The sequence below is a fragment of the Gymnogyps californianus genome, chromosome 14, assembly GCF_018139145.2.
Source record: "Gymnogyps californianus isolate 813 chromosome 14, ASM1813914v2, whole genome shotgun sequence".
NCBI classification, from domain to species: Eukaryota; Metazoa; Chordata; class Aves; order Accipitriformes; family Cathartidae; genus Gymnogyps; species Gymnogyps californianus.
The window spans coordinates 11,980,300-11,993,364 of NC_059484.1; the positions used below are offsets into that span (position 1 = coordinate 11,980,300).

General features: G+C 44.7%; 1 protein-coding gene across 1 annotated transcript; it reads left to right on the top strand.

Annotated features, from left to right (window-relative positions):
• The first annotated feature begins 202 nt into the window (after positions 1–202).
• LOC127021848 (ovoinhibitor-like) lies at positions 203–11,576 on the top strand. Its single transcript, XM_050905128.1, has 16 exons — positions 203–272; positions 1,602–1,621; positions 2,490–2,626; positions 2,811–2,871; positions 3,381–3,514; positions 3,973–4,033; positions 5,070–5,206; positions 5,636–5,696; positions 6,488–6,624; positions 7,086–7,146; positions 8,294–8,427; positions 8,505–8,565; positions 9,831–9,967; positions 10,353–10,413; positions 10,773–10,888; positions 11,389–11,576. Exons 1-16 carry the CDS (start codon positions 218–220, stop codon positions 11,432–11,434), a joined length of 1,419 nt encoding a protein of 472 aa, XP_050761085.1. The 5' UTR covers positions 203–217; the 3' UTR covers positions 11,435–11,576.
• The last annotated feature ends 1,489 nt before the right edge of the window (positions 11,577–13,065 follow it).

The following is a 13,065-nucleotide window of genomic DNA, read 5'->3' on the forward strand; positions in this document are numbered from 1 at the left end:
TTCCTGGCATACACGCCTGTGCCAATCATTAGCTAGAAATCTAGAGCTGGGTAAATATATTTTTGGCTTTGAATGTTGATGACAGACTTGGAGCATTACCTAATAAGGTGGGACCACTCGGTATCGTGGTGTGCTATATATTCCTGCTCCTACCTGCAATCCTCCTCTCCCACACAGAGAGCTAGCAGGCTGCACTGGAGCGGTACCTCTGTCTGCCATGAAGATAACAGGGGTTTTCGTGAAGGTGGCTCTAGCCCTTTGCTGCTGCTTAGGTGAGTATTTCCTGCGATATTGCAGAGATCGATCTAGCTGAATCAGAGCTGAATTTTCATTTCAGTAAAAGTATTTGGGTCTTGTAATGTGGAGGAGAGCCTTATTCCATGAAGAAATATTCTTCCTGAGAGAGCGTAGCAAAAAGTTAGACTTCAAGACTGAGGTTTCAGCAAACCTCACACAGGTGACTGTTTTCATCTTCTTGGTTTGTAGGAGCAAATTGCTGAAGGAGCAGTCCTAGTGCAGGGCAGGAGCTTGCGCATGGGAGTACCGTGTATAGGGGCAAAGTAAAACTGTTAGAAATGGCATCATTATCCCTGTAAGCAATATAAATGCAAACTTTAACCTCTAGGATTGCTCTGTAAGTTTACTGTGCTGTTCCTGGTAACTGAGAAGGATGTGTTTGGAGATGGACAGTGCCAGTGGTTGACAGTCGTTTTAAACACGCATGTCCAAACTTTTGGAAGTCAAATATAAAGCCTCTTAGAAGAGGTTAAAATCCAAGAGTACCGAATTGAAAGTACCTGTGTCACTTCCCTGTAACATCTTAGGGATGGATTAATATATGGGCTCTCCCCTGTTTTGTCTCCCCTCAAAAGTGCAATGAAACTGTAGTAACTTTTAATACATCCTATGACCATTTACTGGCATAATGTAAAACTCCATATTTTCCTAAACCCAATAAACTAGTCAACAACAAGTCACTGAATTTAACAGCTTCATGAAAAGATGTACATCTTTTTTTCTCTTCCTTTTTTTGTTATATTCCTTTCCATTAGTATTATTGTTATTATATTTTATTATTATTATGATTGTTAGTATTATATTTTACTTTAGTGATTAAACCGTTCTTATCAGAAAAAAAAAAAGAAAAAAAAAGAAATAAAACTCAAGGAAAAAAAACCAGTGATGCACAATGCAATTGCTCACCACCCGCTGACTGATGCCCGAGCAGCAATCTGCCCCTCCCGGCCAACTCCCTCCAGTTTATGTACTGGGCATGACGTTCTGTGGTATGGAATATCCCTTTGGGTAGTTCGGGTCAGCTGCCCCGGCTCTGCTCCCTCCCAGCTTCTTGTGTACCTGCTTGCTGGCAGAGCATGGGAAACTGAAAAGTCCTTGGCTTAAGATAAGCGCTACTTAGCAACAACTAAAACATCAGCGTGTTATCAACAGTATTCTCACGCTAAATCCAAAACACAGCACTGTACCAGCTACTAAGAAGAAAATTAATTCTATCCCAGCTGAAACCAGGACAATCTTCTCTGCATATCAATAATTTGATTTATTTATTTATTTTCTTTTCTATCTCCATTTTTTTCTATCAGGTATTGCCTTTGGAGTTGAGGTGAGCTACAGATCTATTTATTCTGTTCTATTGCAGGTTTCTGGTAAAGTAGAAACAGTATGTAACTACCTGATGAGCAAGTGTGTTAAATCTAATGAAAGCTTGGCTGTTCAAATAATATTTGCCAGTGCATGATTGAATGATATTGCCAATTTTACGAGAAAGTAAAAGATCCCCCATTTTTTACAATATTTTCAGTTCATTAAATAAAATTAAGAAAGCGAGAAGTAATTATACAATCCTATTATATTAACTCTTAGATATATATTTAATAACTATAATTTAGTTACTCCAAGACAAAGGCAGTAGGTTACCTCCTCATGAGGAATACTGTCTTAAGATGATATGCTTGAAAGCATCGAAAACTGTGATTCTGATAATTTTTTCTATACAGTAAGACCCACAGAACTGTGTTCTTTGCATAGGTTTTCTATACCTATATCATAGAGAGGAAAACAGCAGGGTCTGTGCAATGGATTTGTCTGCATGTTCTTCCCACGCAGTTATGAGACTCCTGTAACTCACCAGAGAATGCAGCACAATTTGAAACGATCGGATTTTGAGCTGAGGGGCTCCGGTGTACAGCCAGGCTGCCAATTACCAGCTCTCTTCTTTAGGCATGACCTCACCCACAGCAATCCTTCCTCCGTGCCGTGCCTCCCCTGGACCCCGGCAGGAAAGCATAATCAGAAACTTCTGTAGGGAAGATTCACTCCTCCTGACTGGCTGAGCAGATTCAAAAATCATACCTCTAATTTACCTCCCGGCAGGAGCTGCAGGCTCTGTGGCCACAGTGGTGGGAGGCTGCATGGGGGTTTCTTTCCATGAGGGAGCCAACGTTGGGGCTGATTCTGTGCTGCTTTTGCAGGTTGATTGCAGCCAGTATTCCAGCGGCATTGGCAAGGATGGGACGGTCTGGGTAGCTTGCCCAAGGAACTTGAAGCCAGTCTGCGGCACCGATGGCACCACGTACAGCAATGAGTGTGGGATCTGCCTCCACAACGAGTGAGTATTGCTGGAAACCTAGTAGAAGCCTTAGGGCAAAGGGCTCAAGGCAAGGCTGGCAGCTTCATCCCCCAAAGATGGACTGGGCAGAGGAGCATGTGAGTTAGAAGCTGGGTGCTGACACCGCCAGCCTCGAGGCGATGCTGCTCTCTGCGATCCCTGGCACAGGTCTGCTTTCTTCTAGGGAACACAGGGCCAGTGTGGAGAAGGCACATGATGGAGAATGCGAGCCGAAATCTATTATGGTAAGACAAAGTCCATGGAAGAGTTGAGCTAGCTGTAAAAGGGGACAGTTCAATCACCACACAAGAGGAAAACAGAACGTGCACAGCTGGTCTGCACAGCCCAAGGGAATTAAAATCTGATGATAACCAAAGCTGAGAGGTTTTTTATGGGCTATCTGGTACCACATCTCTGTGCTTTTCTAATTCAGACTTCTAGCCTCTGAAGTTGGGAATAAAATGAAAAAGTTGTGTTGCTTGAAGGTTGGATCTCACCACCTGGATAGCTCCAGCAGGATCTTGTGAAGGACCTCACAAAATCCAAATCACAGTCCTTCTTGCTGTGCCATTTTTTTTTGGCAGGAGAGAATTCCCACAGAACTGACTCTGGCTTCCACTTTTGATAGTGGAATTAGTTTGATGCTGGATTTGTCCCCAAAAGCTGAGGGAGAGTAAGCAGACTACGTAGGAGTGTTATATCTTTATATCGGAAATGTGGGGTTTTTTTTTCTCTATTTCTGCTATTTTTACAGATTGATTGCAGTAGGTACCGAAGAACTGTAATAGATGGTCACGTCATGGTAGCGTGCCCAAGGATACTGGAACCAGTCTGTGGCTCAGATAGCTTCACTTATGACAATGAATGTGGGATCTGCGCCTATAATGCGTAAGTCTTGTGCATAGAACATTCTTCTGGATAATTAGCAATAGTTAAGGCTCTCAGAAGCACTTCTGTAAAACACTAGTCTTTTTTAAGGCAGGTGTCTCTGTAGGTGTCTTTGGAGCTGGCTGCTTGTAATTCTCCAGCCAGCCTGAGTTGTCTTCCCCATTTGCCATCTGTGCTCGTGAGAGGAATCACAAAAGAACCAGAAGACAACCCAGAGCAGAGCCAAGAACAGATCAAAGTGTTACTTCTAACACCTAATTACTCCTAACACTTAATTACCAAGTGATATGGAAATACTGTGCATTTGCTGCTACCATCTGCAGGGCGCATTCAGACAAGTGAAGCAGTTGTAGTGTCCCACAAGGCGGGTGGGACCTTGCTTTCTTGTCCCAGTGCCTAGAGCGTAATGGGAAAAGTTATTCTCAAGGCTTCCTAACCAAAGCATTTCTTTCTTTCAGAGAACATCACACCAACATTAGTAAAATACATGATGGAGAATGCAAGCAGGAGATTGTGACTGTAAGTAAGTGCAACAGAAGTAAAAAATCCATCTCTTAGGTCTGTTAATGGAATTCTGAGAACCCCACAGATTTCCCTGGGAAACTGCAAGAGGACCATATGACAAGGCTTACGAGGGTCCCAGTCCATGCTTTGCTTTTCTGCACAGTGAGGGTGGATTTTGCATCCTCCCTGCTCCAAAGAGAGGGTCACTCCATGCATACCACACCAAACTGACGAAGGAGAAAGGAGATGGATATGAAATGAGAAGCTGCAGTGAGTCAGTGCTGCAGAACTAGCTTCCCTACGTACTAAGCTGGCTTTTGTGCCCCCGGGAAGGGGAGGCCCAAGATTTCACTTGCCAAAATGCTGTGCAGGTTGGCAGTTTTGTCTCTGGAGATCACAAGTATTTCCACCCTTTGCAACAGGGATTCAAAACTCCCATGCTGGTTGCTTTCACAGACATAGTGAGACTCATAAGAGCACTAAGCATGCATATTTACAGAGTATAGTTTATTGTATATTTGTACAAGGCCAACAGTCTGGTGCCTCACGAAAAGAAGCTTCTATATTTCAGCACCAAAATTCTGGGATGTAGAAAGTCCATTCTCCAACTGATAGATAACCATTTTTTTCTCTATCCTTTCAAACCCTGTGCTTAACTACAGGGAATCTGAAGTAATAAGTGATCACAGAGCTGGAGAAGTGGGGAGAAAACCAACACGAACCAAAACAGTATTAGTCAGATTTCCAGCTGGTGAAAAATGCTTCCCACCAAATTCAAGACCGTTTTTTTAATGAGAATGGGCCCAAAATTTTGTACATGTTCTTCTGCCTGGAGGATCCCTTCTCCAAGATAGTCCTTTTTCTTGACTCCTAGAGAACAAGGGTAATATTTAGAAAGCTCATTTCTGATTGAAGATTTAGCTTCAGTGTATCAGGGCTTTGTCCTTTTGCAGAAACAATGGAGGCTGGGATACAGAATGAAAAGGTTTTGCATCAACTTTTCCCATAATAGCAAGGGCTCCACCAGAGCCAATTCTCCTTATTTTGACAGATTGACTGCAGTAAGTACCCAACAACAACCACTAAAGATGGTAAAGTATTAGTATCCTGTCCAAGGATCCTGAGTCCAGTTTGCGGCACAGATGGCATTACATATGATAATGAATGTGGGATCTGTGCCCACAATGGGTAAGTGCCATACGTAGAGCACTCCTTCGCAGTAGCCAGCAATGCTTTGCAGTCCTGAGAACCATCCTTCTGCACTTCTGCTTATGCCTATTTCTTCAAGTCTCTTAGAAACTGGATTGGTTTTGGATGTACCTTGAGTTTCCTTCTGATACCTTCTTTGTGCTCACGAGGGGAAACCTTGAAGAGTCAGATGGCAGCTCCTTGGATTAGTCTGTGGGCTGGGCAGTGACTGAGCAGAGGAAGGAACAATTCAGAATATTGCTTTATATTGCATGTTATGAGATGTGATGAGCTTGTTAATGAGTAAAGTAATGTAGCTATTCTGATACACGTATAGAGTCTGAAGCCGTGGTTTGCTTCATTTTGCACGTGACTGTGGCCAAGAGGTTAAGCATTTAGTTCTTCAGCTTTATTGTTTCCCTCTTCCAGAGAACACAGGACCCATGTTAGCAAAAAGCATAATGGAAAATGCAGACAGGAGACTTCCAAGGTAAGTATTCAATATGAGGCATATTTCTCCTCTTAGCTGTATCAACTGAAAGGTTCCCTGAGGCTACATCTGCTCTGGAAGTGAGCTGGCCTGAAGCCTGGCTTTCTCCACAAGTCTATTAAGTCTTGTCAGCCCCTTGTGTTGACGATGCCTACAAATCCCATCTGTCCTGAGGCAGGTGTCCTCTGGGCCCTCCTTGCCCGCACAGCAAGATGGGCTGCATGGGAGCTAGGCACAGAGTTTTCATTATGAATTTGTGCCTACACCAACCTTTGGGGTGGGGATATATTCTGGTGTATGGAGCACACCTGAAGTTTTGGTCTGAGTGTATCAGCCAAGAAGTCCCAGAGCTGGTGTCTAGGACATGCCAACACATAAATGTGGAAGTTGGTCAGTTTGGGCTTAGATCTTCCTTTGAGGCTGCTCTTCAAATGCATTGTCAGCAAAGTCCGAATTCCTTCACTATTTTGGTGTTTTGTTTATATCTATACTGCAGAATGAAAAGGGGACTGTTTTTCTCTTTTTTTGCTCTTCTGGCATGTCTTGCATTTGGGATTGACAGAGCTACTTACCCTAGTGATTTGGCATCTCACAAACTACGCAGTGCTGTGCAGTTCCCTCTGTGTACGAGAAGGTTCATGCAGAACTTACTCAGCCTGGTTTTGAGAGAAATGAGTCATAGCACTAGTGTTGTCTCATCATCCCAGCACAAAAGACATGGCAGGAGGTTACGCTGGGGTTTTTCTTGGAGAACAAGGACTCCCCAGGTTTGACACTCCTGCTTTTTGTAGATCGATTGCAGTCAATACCCATCAAGAATGATTAAGGGTGGTAAAGCCCAGATACACTGTCCAAGGATCCTGCTCCCAGTCTGCGGCACAGATGGATTTACTTACGACAATGAATGTGGCATCTGTGCCCATAACCTGTAAGTACTGTACATAGGACTCTCTTTTGGCGTGACTAGCCACTGTTAGTGCTCCAGATGGCTTTTCGTTTGGTACCAACATATCTATATGTCTCTTTCTGTTTCTCTTTCAACCTCCTGAAGCCCCTGTCACCTTGATTTTGTTCCCTGATGCTCTGTTTGTGCTCCTTGGGGGAGCTGTGGGAGAGCCAACTCTCAATCTGAGCACACTATGAGGGCTGGGGTATTTGGGCAGAGGAAAGAGTGGATGGGGCTGCTGCATAGCACACAGTGAGGAGACCTGATAGGTCTGTTACTGCTTAGGATTACGCTTGTTAATGACCAGGAGAAGCTGGTTCATTAGGCAATCAGGTGCCTCCTTTATCATATATATTGGCTACGAGTTTGGTTTGCTTTCTGTGGCACCTGGGTGTCACAGGGCTTAGCTGGTGAGCATGCTAATGCCAACCTCTCCCTTTCAGAGAACATGGGACTCACGTTGAGAAAAGCCATGAGGGAAGATGCAAGGAGGAAAGTATTCCCGTAAGTGCAACTAGCTATAAAATATGCGCCATCTCCAGTCTCCACGAAGACCCTGGCTGGGCTCAGTGCACTCACCGTGCTCCCAGGTGCATGGGGGGGTGATGCATGGGGCTCGTGCTGGTGTTGCGGTTCTCCCGAGCTGCTCACAGTGGCTGCTGCCAACGTGCTGTACATGAGGGCAAGAGAGAACGGGAACAGGCCGGGACTTCAGAAACAAAATGTCCCAGTACTGCAGATCTCATGAACAGAAATCATCAGAGGCAGCCCAAAACCAGGCAGCCCATTTTAGCACAGTAGGAGAGGAAGACAGAAGGCTGTGTTAGATGTCCATCTAGACAGGCAAGTTAAAAAATCCTCGTGCTCTGGTCAGCCAGGAAAAATCTGCTCTCAGGTATGCAGACAGAAATAGCTTTATTATCCTGCACAGTAACAATATGTGCTGATAGTATCTCAACGCATTTATTCTGCTTATGCAGAGCAGCTCTAAAGCACCAAAAATAATTTCATGCATCCTGAGGGACTGTAATATATTTTCTGTAGCAAAGACACATTGTTAAAATGCTGTCTTTGCTTTAATTTGCTCTTGGACCATGTGGGAAATATGGGTAATAAGAGACACTGCATTGGGGAAACTATGCAAAATGACAATGAAGTGTCAGTGATGCTTAGCTGGTGTAGACTGACTTCTAATAGATGTTTGTCTATTTATCCTCAAATACTTAAACTGTTAGATTTTATATATTGTAAATATTTTTGCAACGGGAGCTGGTGAAACAGTTCTTGCTGCTGTTTTGAAAAAGCTGAAACAACATCTCAAATTTAGTTAACTATGTCAAGGTGGACTTAATGTCAAACACTTTAAATCAGATTCCTGGGGTTAAATGCTTGTTTTAAAACTTGCATATGTACTTCTCTAGGAAAATAATCTTTTCGGCCAGCTGTTCCTTTCTTCCCTCTGTTAGCAGACAATACTAAACCCAACTACAATTCCTTAATTAATTTCTAATGGAAGACTAAACTTAAAAAAACTCTGATTTTCCTCTGGCAGAAGCCTTTAAAATCTGGAGGATCAGAGTGGACAGACTGCAGATGAGGCACTCTTCCATCTCCCAGCAGCTGACCCAGCGCTGTTATTTTATCTCCCCAGGTTGACTGCAGCACATACCTGACCAATGCCAAAACAGACGAAGCCATCGCAGCCTGCCCCTCCGTCCTGCGCGAGGTCTGCGGGACAGACGGTGTCACCTACGGCAATGACTGTGTGTTGTGTGCCCATAACATGTAAGTCCTGGAGGTCACCCCCTGAGAGCTCAACAGAGTTACTTGTTGAGCATTTTTAACTCTGCTTTCTCTTCCAGCGAATTTGGAACCAATGTTGCCAAGAAACATGATGGAAGGTGCATAGAGGAAGTTCCCCAAGTAAGTGAAACCTGAAGAAAAATAAGAGCTTGAGCTGGTGCTGATTGCATAACTTGACTAAACGCTGGTTGGTTTTGGTGGTGTAGCCTCCACCAGGGGTCACAGCTTGTGCTGTCCTTCTGTGGGTGAATATCACCCTCCCGGCAGCAGGAACATTGTGCACTTCCTGCACGCAGTCACGAAAAGAAAGAGGAGAGGACAGGTGAGGAATGAGTTATGAGACAGGTAGCATGAATGATTTAAGGCTTTACAAGAAGAAATCCCTTTCCCACAGCAATCTATCATAGCTGCCTTAGGAACTTAGCAGTCTGTTTTGGCAATATGGGAAGGGGACGCAGAGGACCCAGGGTACCCGGTGCCTTCTGGATGCTTGCATTTTACAAAAGGGTGTTCGGCAAAGATTAGAAAATTGCCTGTGTTTTGAATGCTGATACCTAATGTACCAGGGGATTCAAACTCCTCTCTGTTTTTTTTTGTAAATGCAATGTAATCTAATGTATACCAACAATGAATCTTGTAAAAATACCAGATTAAGTATTTTTGGCCAGCTCTAAACTATTTACACTCACTGGGGAACAGAAGAACAAAGCCATCTCATTAGCATGTGTTTGAAAGAGTCAACATCCTGAGTCAGATATTTCATTTCTATACAAACAAACTATGAAATGTCATTCCTTTGTTTCCCGAGTACGCTCTGTGCTCAGACTGGGTGAGATACATAAATCAGGGAGGAAGAGCTCACACTGGAGAAACTGGGAGTGCTAAAACGCAAGGCCAGTTCTTCAACCAGTGTAAATCACCTTCAACTGCTTTCAGTCCTGCTGGCAGATTCCAACACTGGGAGCCGTCCTGTTGCAACAAAAGGCCTGTCAGCACATCTCCCCTCCATTCTTGTGGGCCATGAAAAACACCTTGGTCACAGTCAGCCCTCTTGCAGGAAGTGCATAAATCATGCCATTTTGATTTGCAGATTATTTTTGAACTGCGTTTTGTAATATCCTGGCAGGTTCAGCAAGGTATAGGGGCATCACGATAAATAAAAAGCTGAATGAGTAATGTCTGCCTTCAAGCCTTGATTCAGTCTTCTCCAGCATAAGCCTATGAAAGGAAATTGCTAGTTTTCCATGAAGAATGAGTTAATATATAACCATAATTCGTCCTATGGCAGATCCTAAAAGGCAGAGGCATGAGCGGGGGGGTTGTGCCTGGGCAGCCTTGCATAGAGCAGAGCCCATGCCAGAGCTTTTGTCATCTTTGTTCCCCAGCTCGACTGCAGCCAGTACCCAACTACCACACTGAAGGACGGCAGACAGTTGATGGCCTGCACGATGATCTACAATCCCGTCTGCGGTACTGATGGCGTCACTTACGCCAGTGAGTGTGTGCTGTGTGCCCACAACCTGTAAGTACTCGTCCTTCTCCCTGGGGGATTCACAGTGGTGGTGGTTGGATCTGTGAGTGCCAAGTAATGTGCAAGGGCTCTCTCTGAAACCCTGTGCTGGATGGGTCCTGTCTGTCTACCCTCATTTTCCTGCTTGCCCTGGTTGTGTTTGACATGGGCGTTCCACCCCCGAGCCCCACAAAGGGGGATGCATCAACTGGGGAGAGTGTTATTCCAAAAGACACGTGCCTAGTCCATAAGGGCATGTTCTTTTTAGTGCTGTGCAGGCAATGCTAAGCTAGTTTATCTGAAAATCTGCTGTGCACTATGTGGGGGTGAGGTTTGTTCTTGCACTGCGGTTGTAATGGGGAAGGTTGTGGCTAACGACGGTCTCTCCTTGCTCCAGGGAGCATCAGACCAATCTTGGCAAAAGAAAGAACGGACGCTGTGAAGAGGATATTACAAAAGTGAGTGGGAAAGGATGGGAACAAAGAGTGAGGTCCAGTGTCTGTTACACTCATGGGGGACTGTCCTCTGCTCTGGGTTACAAACTGGGGGAGCGGTTGTACACAGACCTGAGGAGATCCTTTGGGAATTTCACACTGGTCATAAAACAGCCAACATCCATCCCATTGCTTGTAACAGTGCAGGAAAAGACGTGGCAGTGAGCAGAAATAGTACAAGATCACATCTGCCACCAGGAGGAAACTTTGAGTTGGTTATTACGATGTTACAGTTTCATTTCTGAGTGAGGGGTCATTCCTTATGCTGGGGCACCACAGTTTGCTCTCAGGCAAAGAGACTCATGTCTGTCTTCTGTGTGCAGGAGTATTGCAAGGACTTCCAAGAAGTCTCTCCTGTGTGCACCATGGAATATTTGCCCCACTGTGGCTCTGATGGCAAAACATACGGCAACAGATGTGTTTTCTGCAATGCCTACCTGTACGTACAAGAGTAAACCCCTTCCTTTCATGATCAATTCCTGTACCTACTACAAATGCAGAGCTGTTTTCATAATGCGTTTTTGACTCACTGCTTATGGGCATATACTGGACATTTCTGGTGCACCATGGCTTGTGCAAGGAGATGGGTTTTTTGCATTTTAAGGGAAAATGCGAAGGGCCCATTTCTGTGATCTGTACATGGCCTCCTGTTTGTTAACTTCAAAGATATTTTACTCATGTTCACCCGCACATAATCTGTCCCACAAGCTCATCAGGGCATGTGGGAAGTACTTCACCAAACCAACTGAATTGTATCAAATGTGTGAAACCTTTCATCTTTCCTTTAATGATAATAATGAAAGGGAGTATTTGGGCTTTTGAGACTGTTCTTTATCTCCAGTCAACACTAAGCCAACACTTGGGCCAGTGAAGTGAGGAACAGGGCTTCAGCACTGAATATGGTCTGTGTCTGATCCTTCTCTCTCCTTTTCTCACCAGGAAAAGCAATAGGACTCTCAACCTCATGAGTTTGACTGAATGCTAAGTCTGTGCTGGAGTCCAGCCCAGGAAGACAAGCTCCCTGGCATGTGACTTCCCATGGGCTGATCTTCCCCAGCAACTTTCCTTTAGTTTGTCTTGTTTCCTTAGCTCCTGAAACACTTGTTCAATAAACTCACTTGGCAACATTTCTCTGTCTTAATGCCACGTCTCATCCCTTTTGCCCCTTCTCCTCCCTGACACAGTACTTCTAGTGGTGCATATGTATTTTTCTATTGATGTTCTGCTCTACCAAACAATGTGGGTAAATCTTTTCCTGCCATGCGTCAGTATCATCCCTGCTCTGATGAGGACCTGGCCTCCCCTTGGAGCTCCCAGGCACTTCCTTACTCCTCAGAGTCTCCTTGTCAGTACTAGTCTCATCTAACCATTATATCTCTGTATGACCTGATCATGGACTCCATCTTTATAGTCAGCGCAAGGAGACATCACCTCAAGGGCATGGTCCACCTCCTCCATAGGGCAATGTCTATGACGTGGGTGGTGGTTTGCTCTCAAGTAGAGCACTTTCTTGCTGTGGGCTAGAAAACGAAACTGGCTGCCTAGCCAAGAGGTGCCCCTGTCCTGATTCCCACTGCCTGTGCAGCCTGTCCCATGGAAGAGGCAGCAGCTGCTGTCAGGACAGGTGATCCCAGCCTGTCTCCACTGAATTGGTCCTCAGTGTCGAGTGCTGTTATAGGATATAATCTACAGGAGGGGAATGTCGGGCTCCCTTCAGGGTCACAGACAGCAGAAGTGACCGCTCATGAAATATCTTGATTTATTAATGCAACAGAATATCTCCAGGACTGGTGGGCAGAAATCACCCCTGCGGTGGGGAACAGCCCTGGTACATCACTGCAGCTGCCTGCCTTCTAAAGCCATTCGGGAAGGATAAGGATGCAGAGGTTCACTTGTGACCAGTTTTAACTGAATATATAACAAGTCATAGGAAAGCGGTTCTGCCTGATAGTTATGTTTTGCCTACTTTTTTGAGGCCAAAGAGCTCAGGATCTGGTGATACAATTGCTGTCATTTTGGTATCCGTATGGATGGCAGGGAGGTAGGGGGACCTAGGGGCTGCCTTTCATCTGGTGGCAACATAGGTACAGCCGCTACCGCTAGCTCCACATCAGGTGACCAAAGCTATTGCAAGTCCAATATTTCAGTGTTAAAAGGATTTCTTCTGGACCACAGCTAGCACCTCCCTGATTCAATGTCCCATTGTAGTTTTCCAGAGAATAACACAATTATTTGGATTGGTTTGGAAAGTCACTCTTTGAACTGTCGGGCTAGAAGAATAGGCTGAAGGCAAATGTTCCTGACTTGGAGATACTGTGGGTATTGTACCAGGGAACGAGGCCGTAGTACCTCTGTGCCACTAGTGTCTGTGGCTGGCATGTGCTTTCCAAGATGATTTGTAACTAACAATGGCTTGTTGTACTTTTCTTGGGCCTGTGTCCTAATGTAAACATTCCTTTGGTTTATATAACCTTTTTGCCATTTTCTGTTAAGGTGTTTTGGCAGAACATGCTGCTTTAGTCTTGTTTAAGTGTTACTTGGTTATCCTCAGGGATAAGACCTAAATAATTTTTTTTGTGGACTTTGGCAGACTTTCACTTGGACTTAGCTCTGACC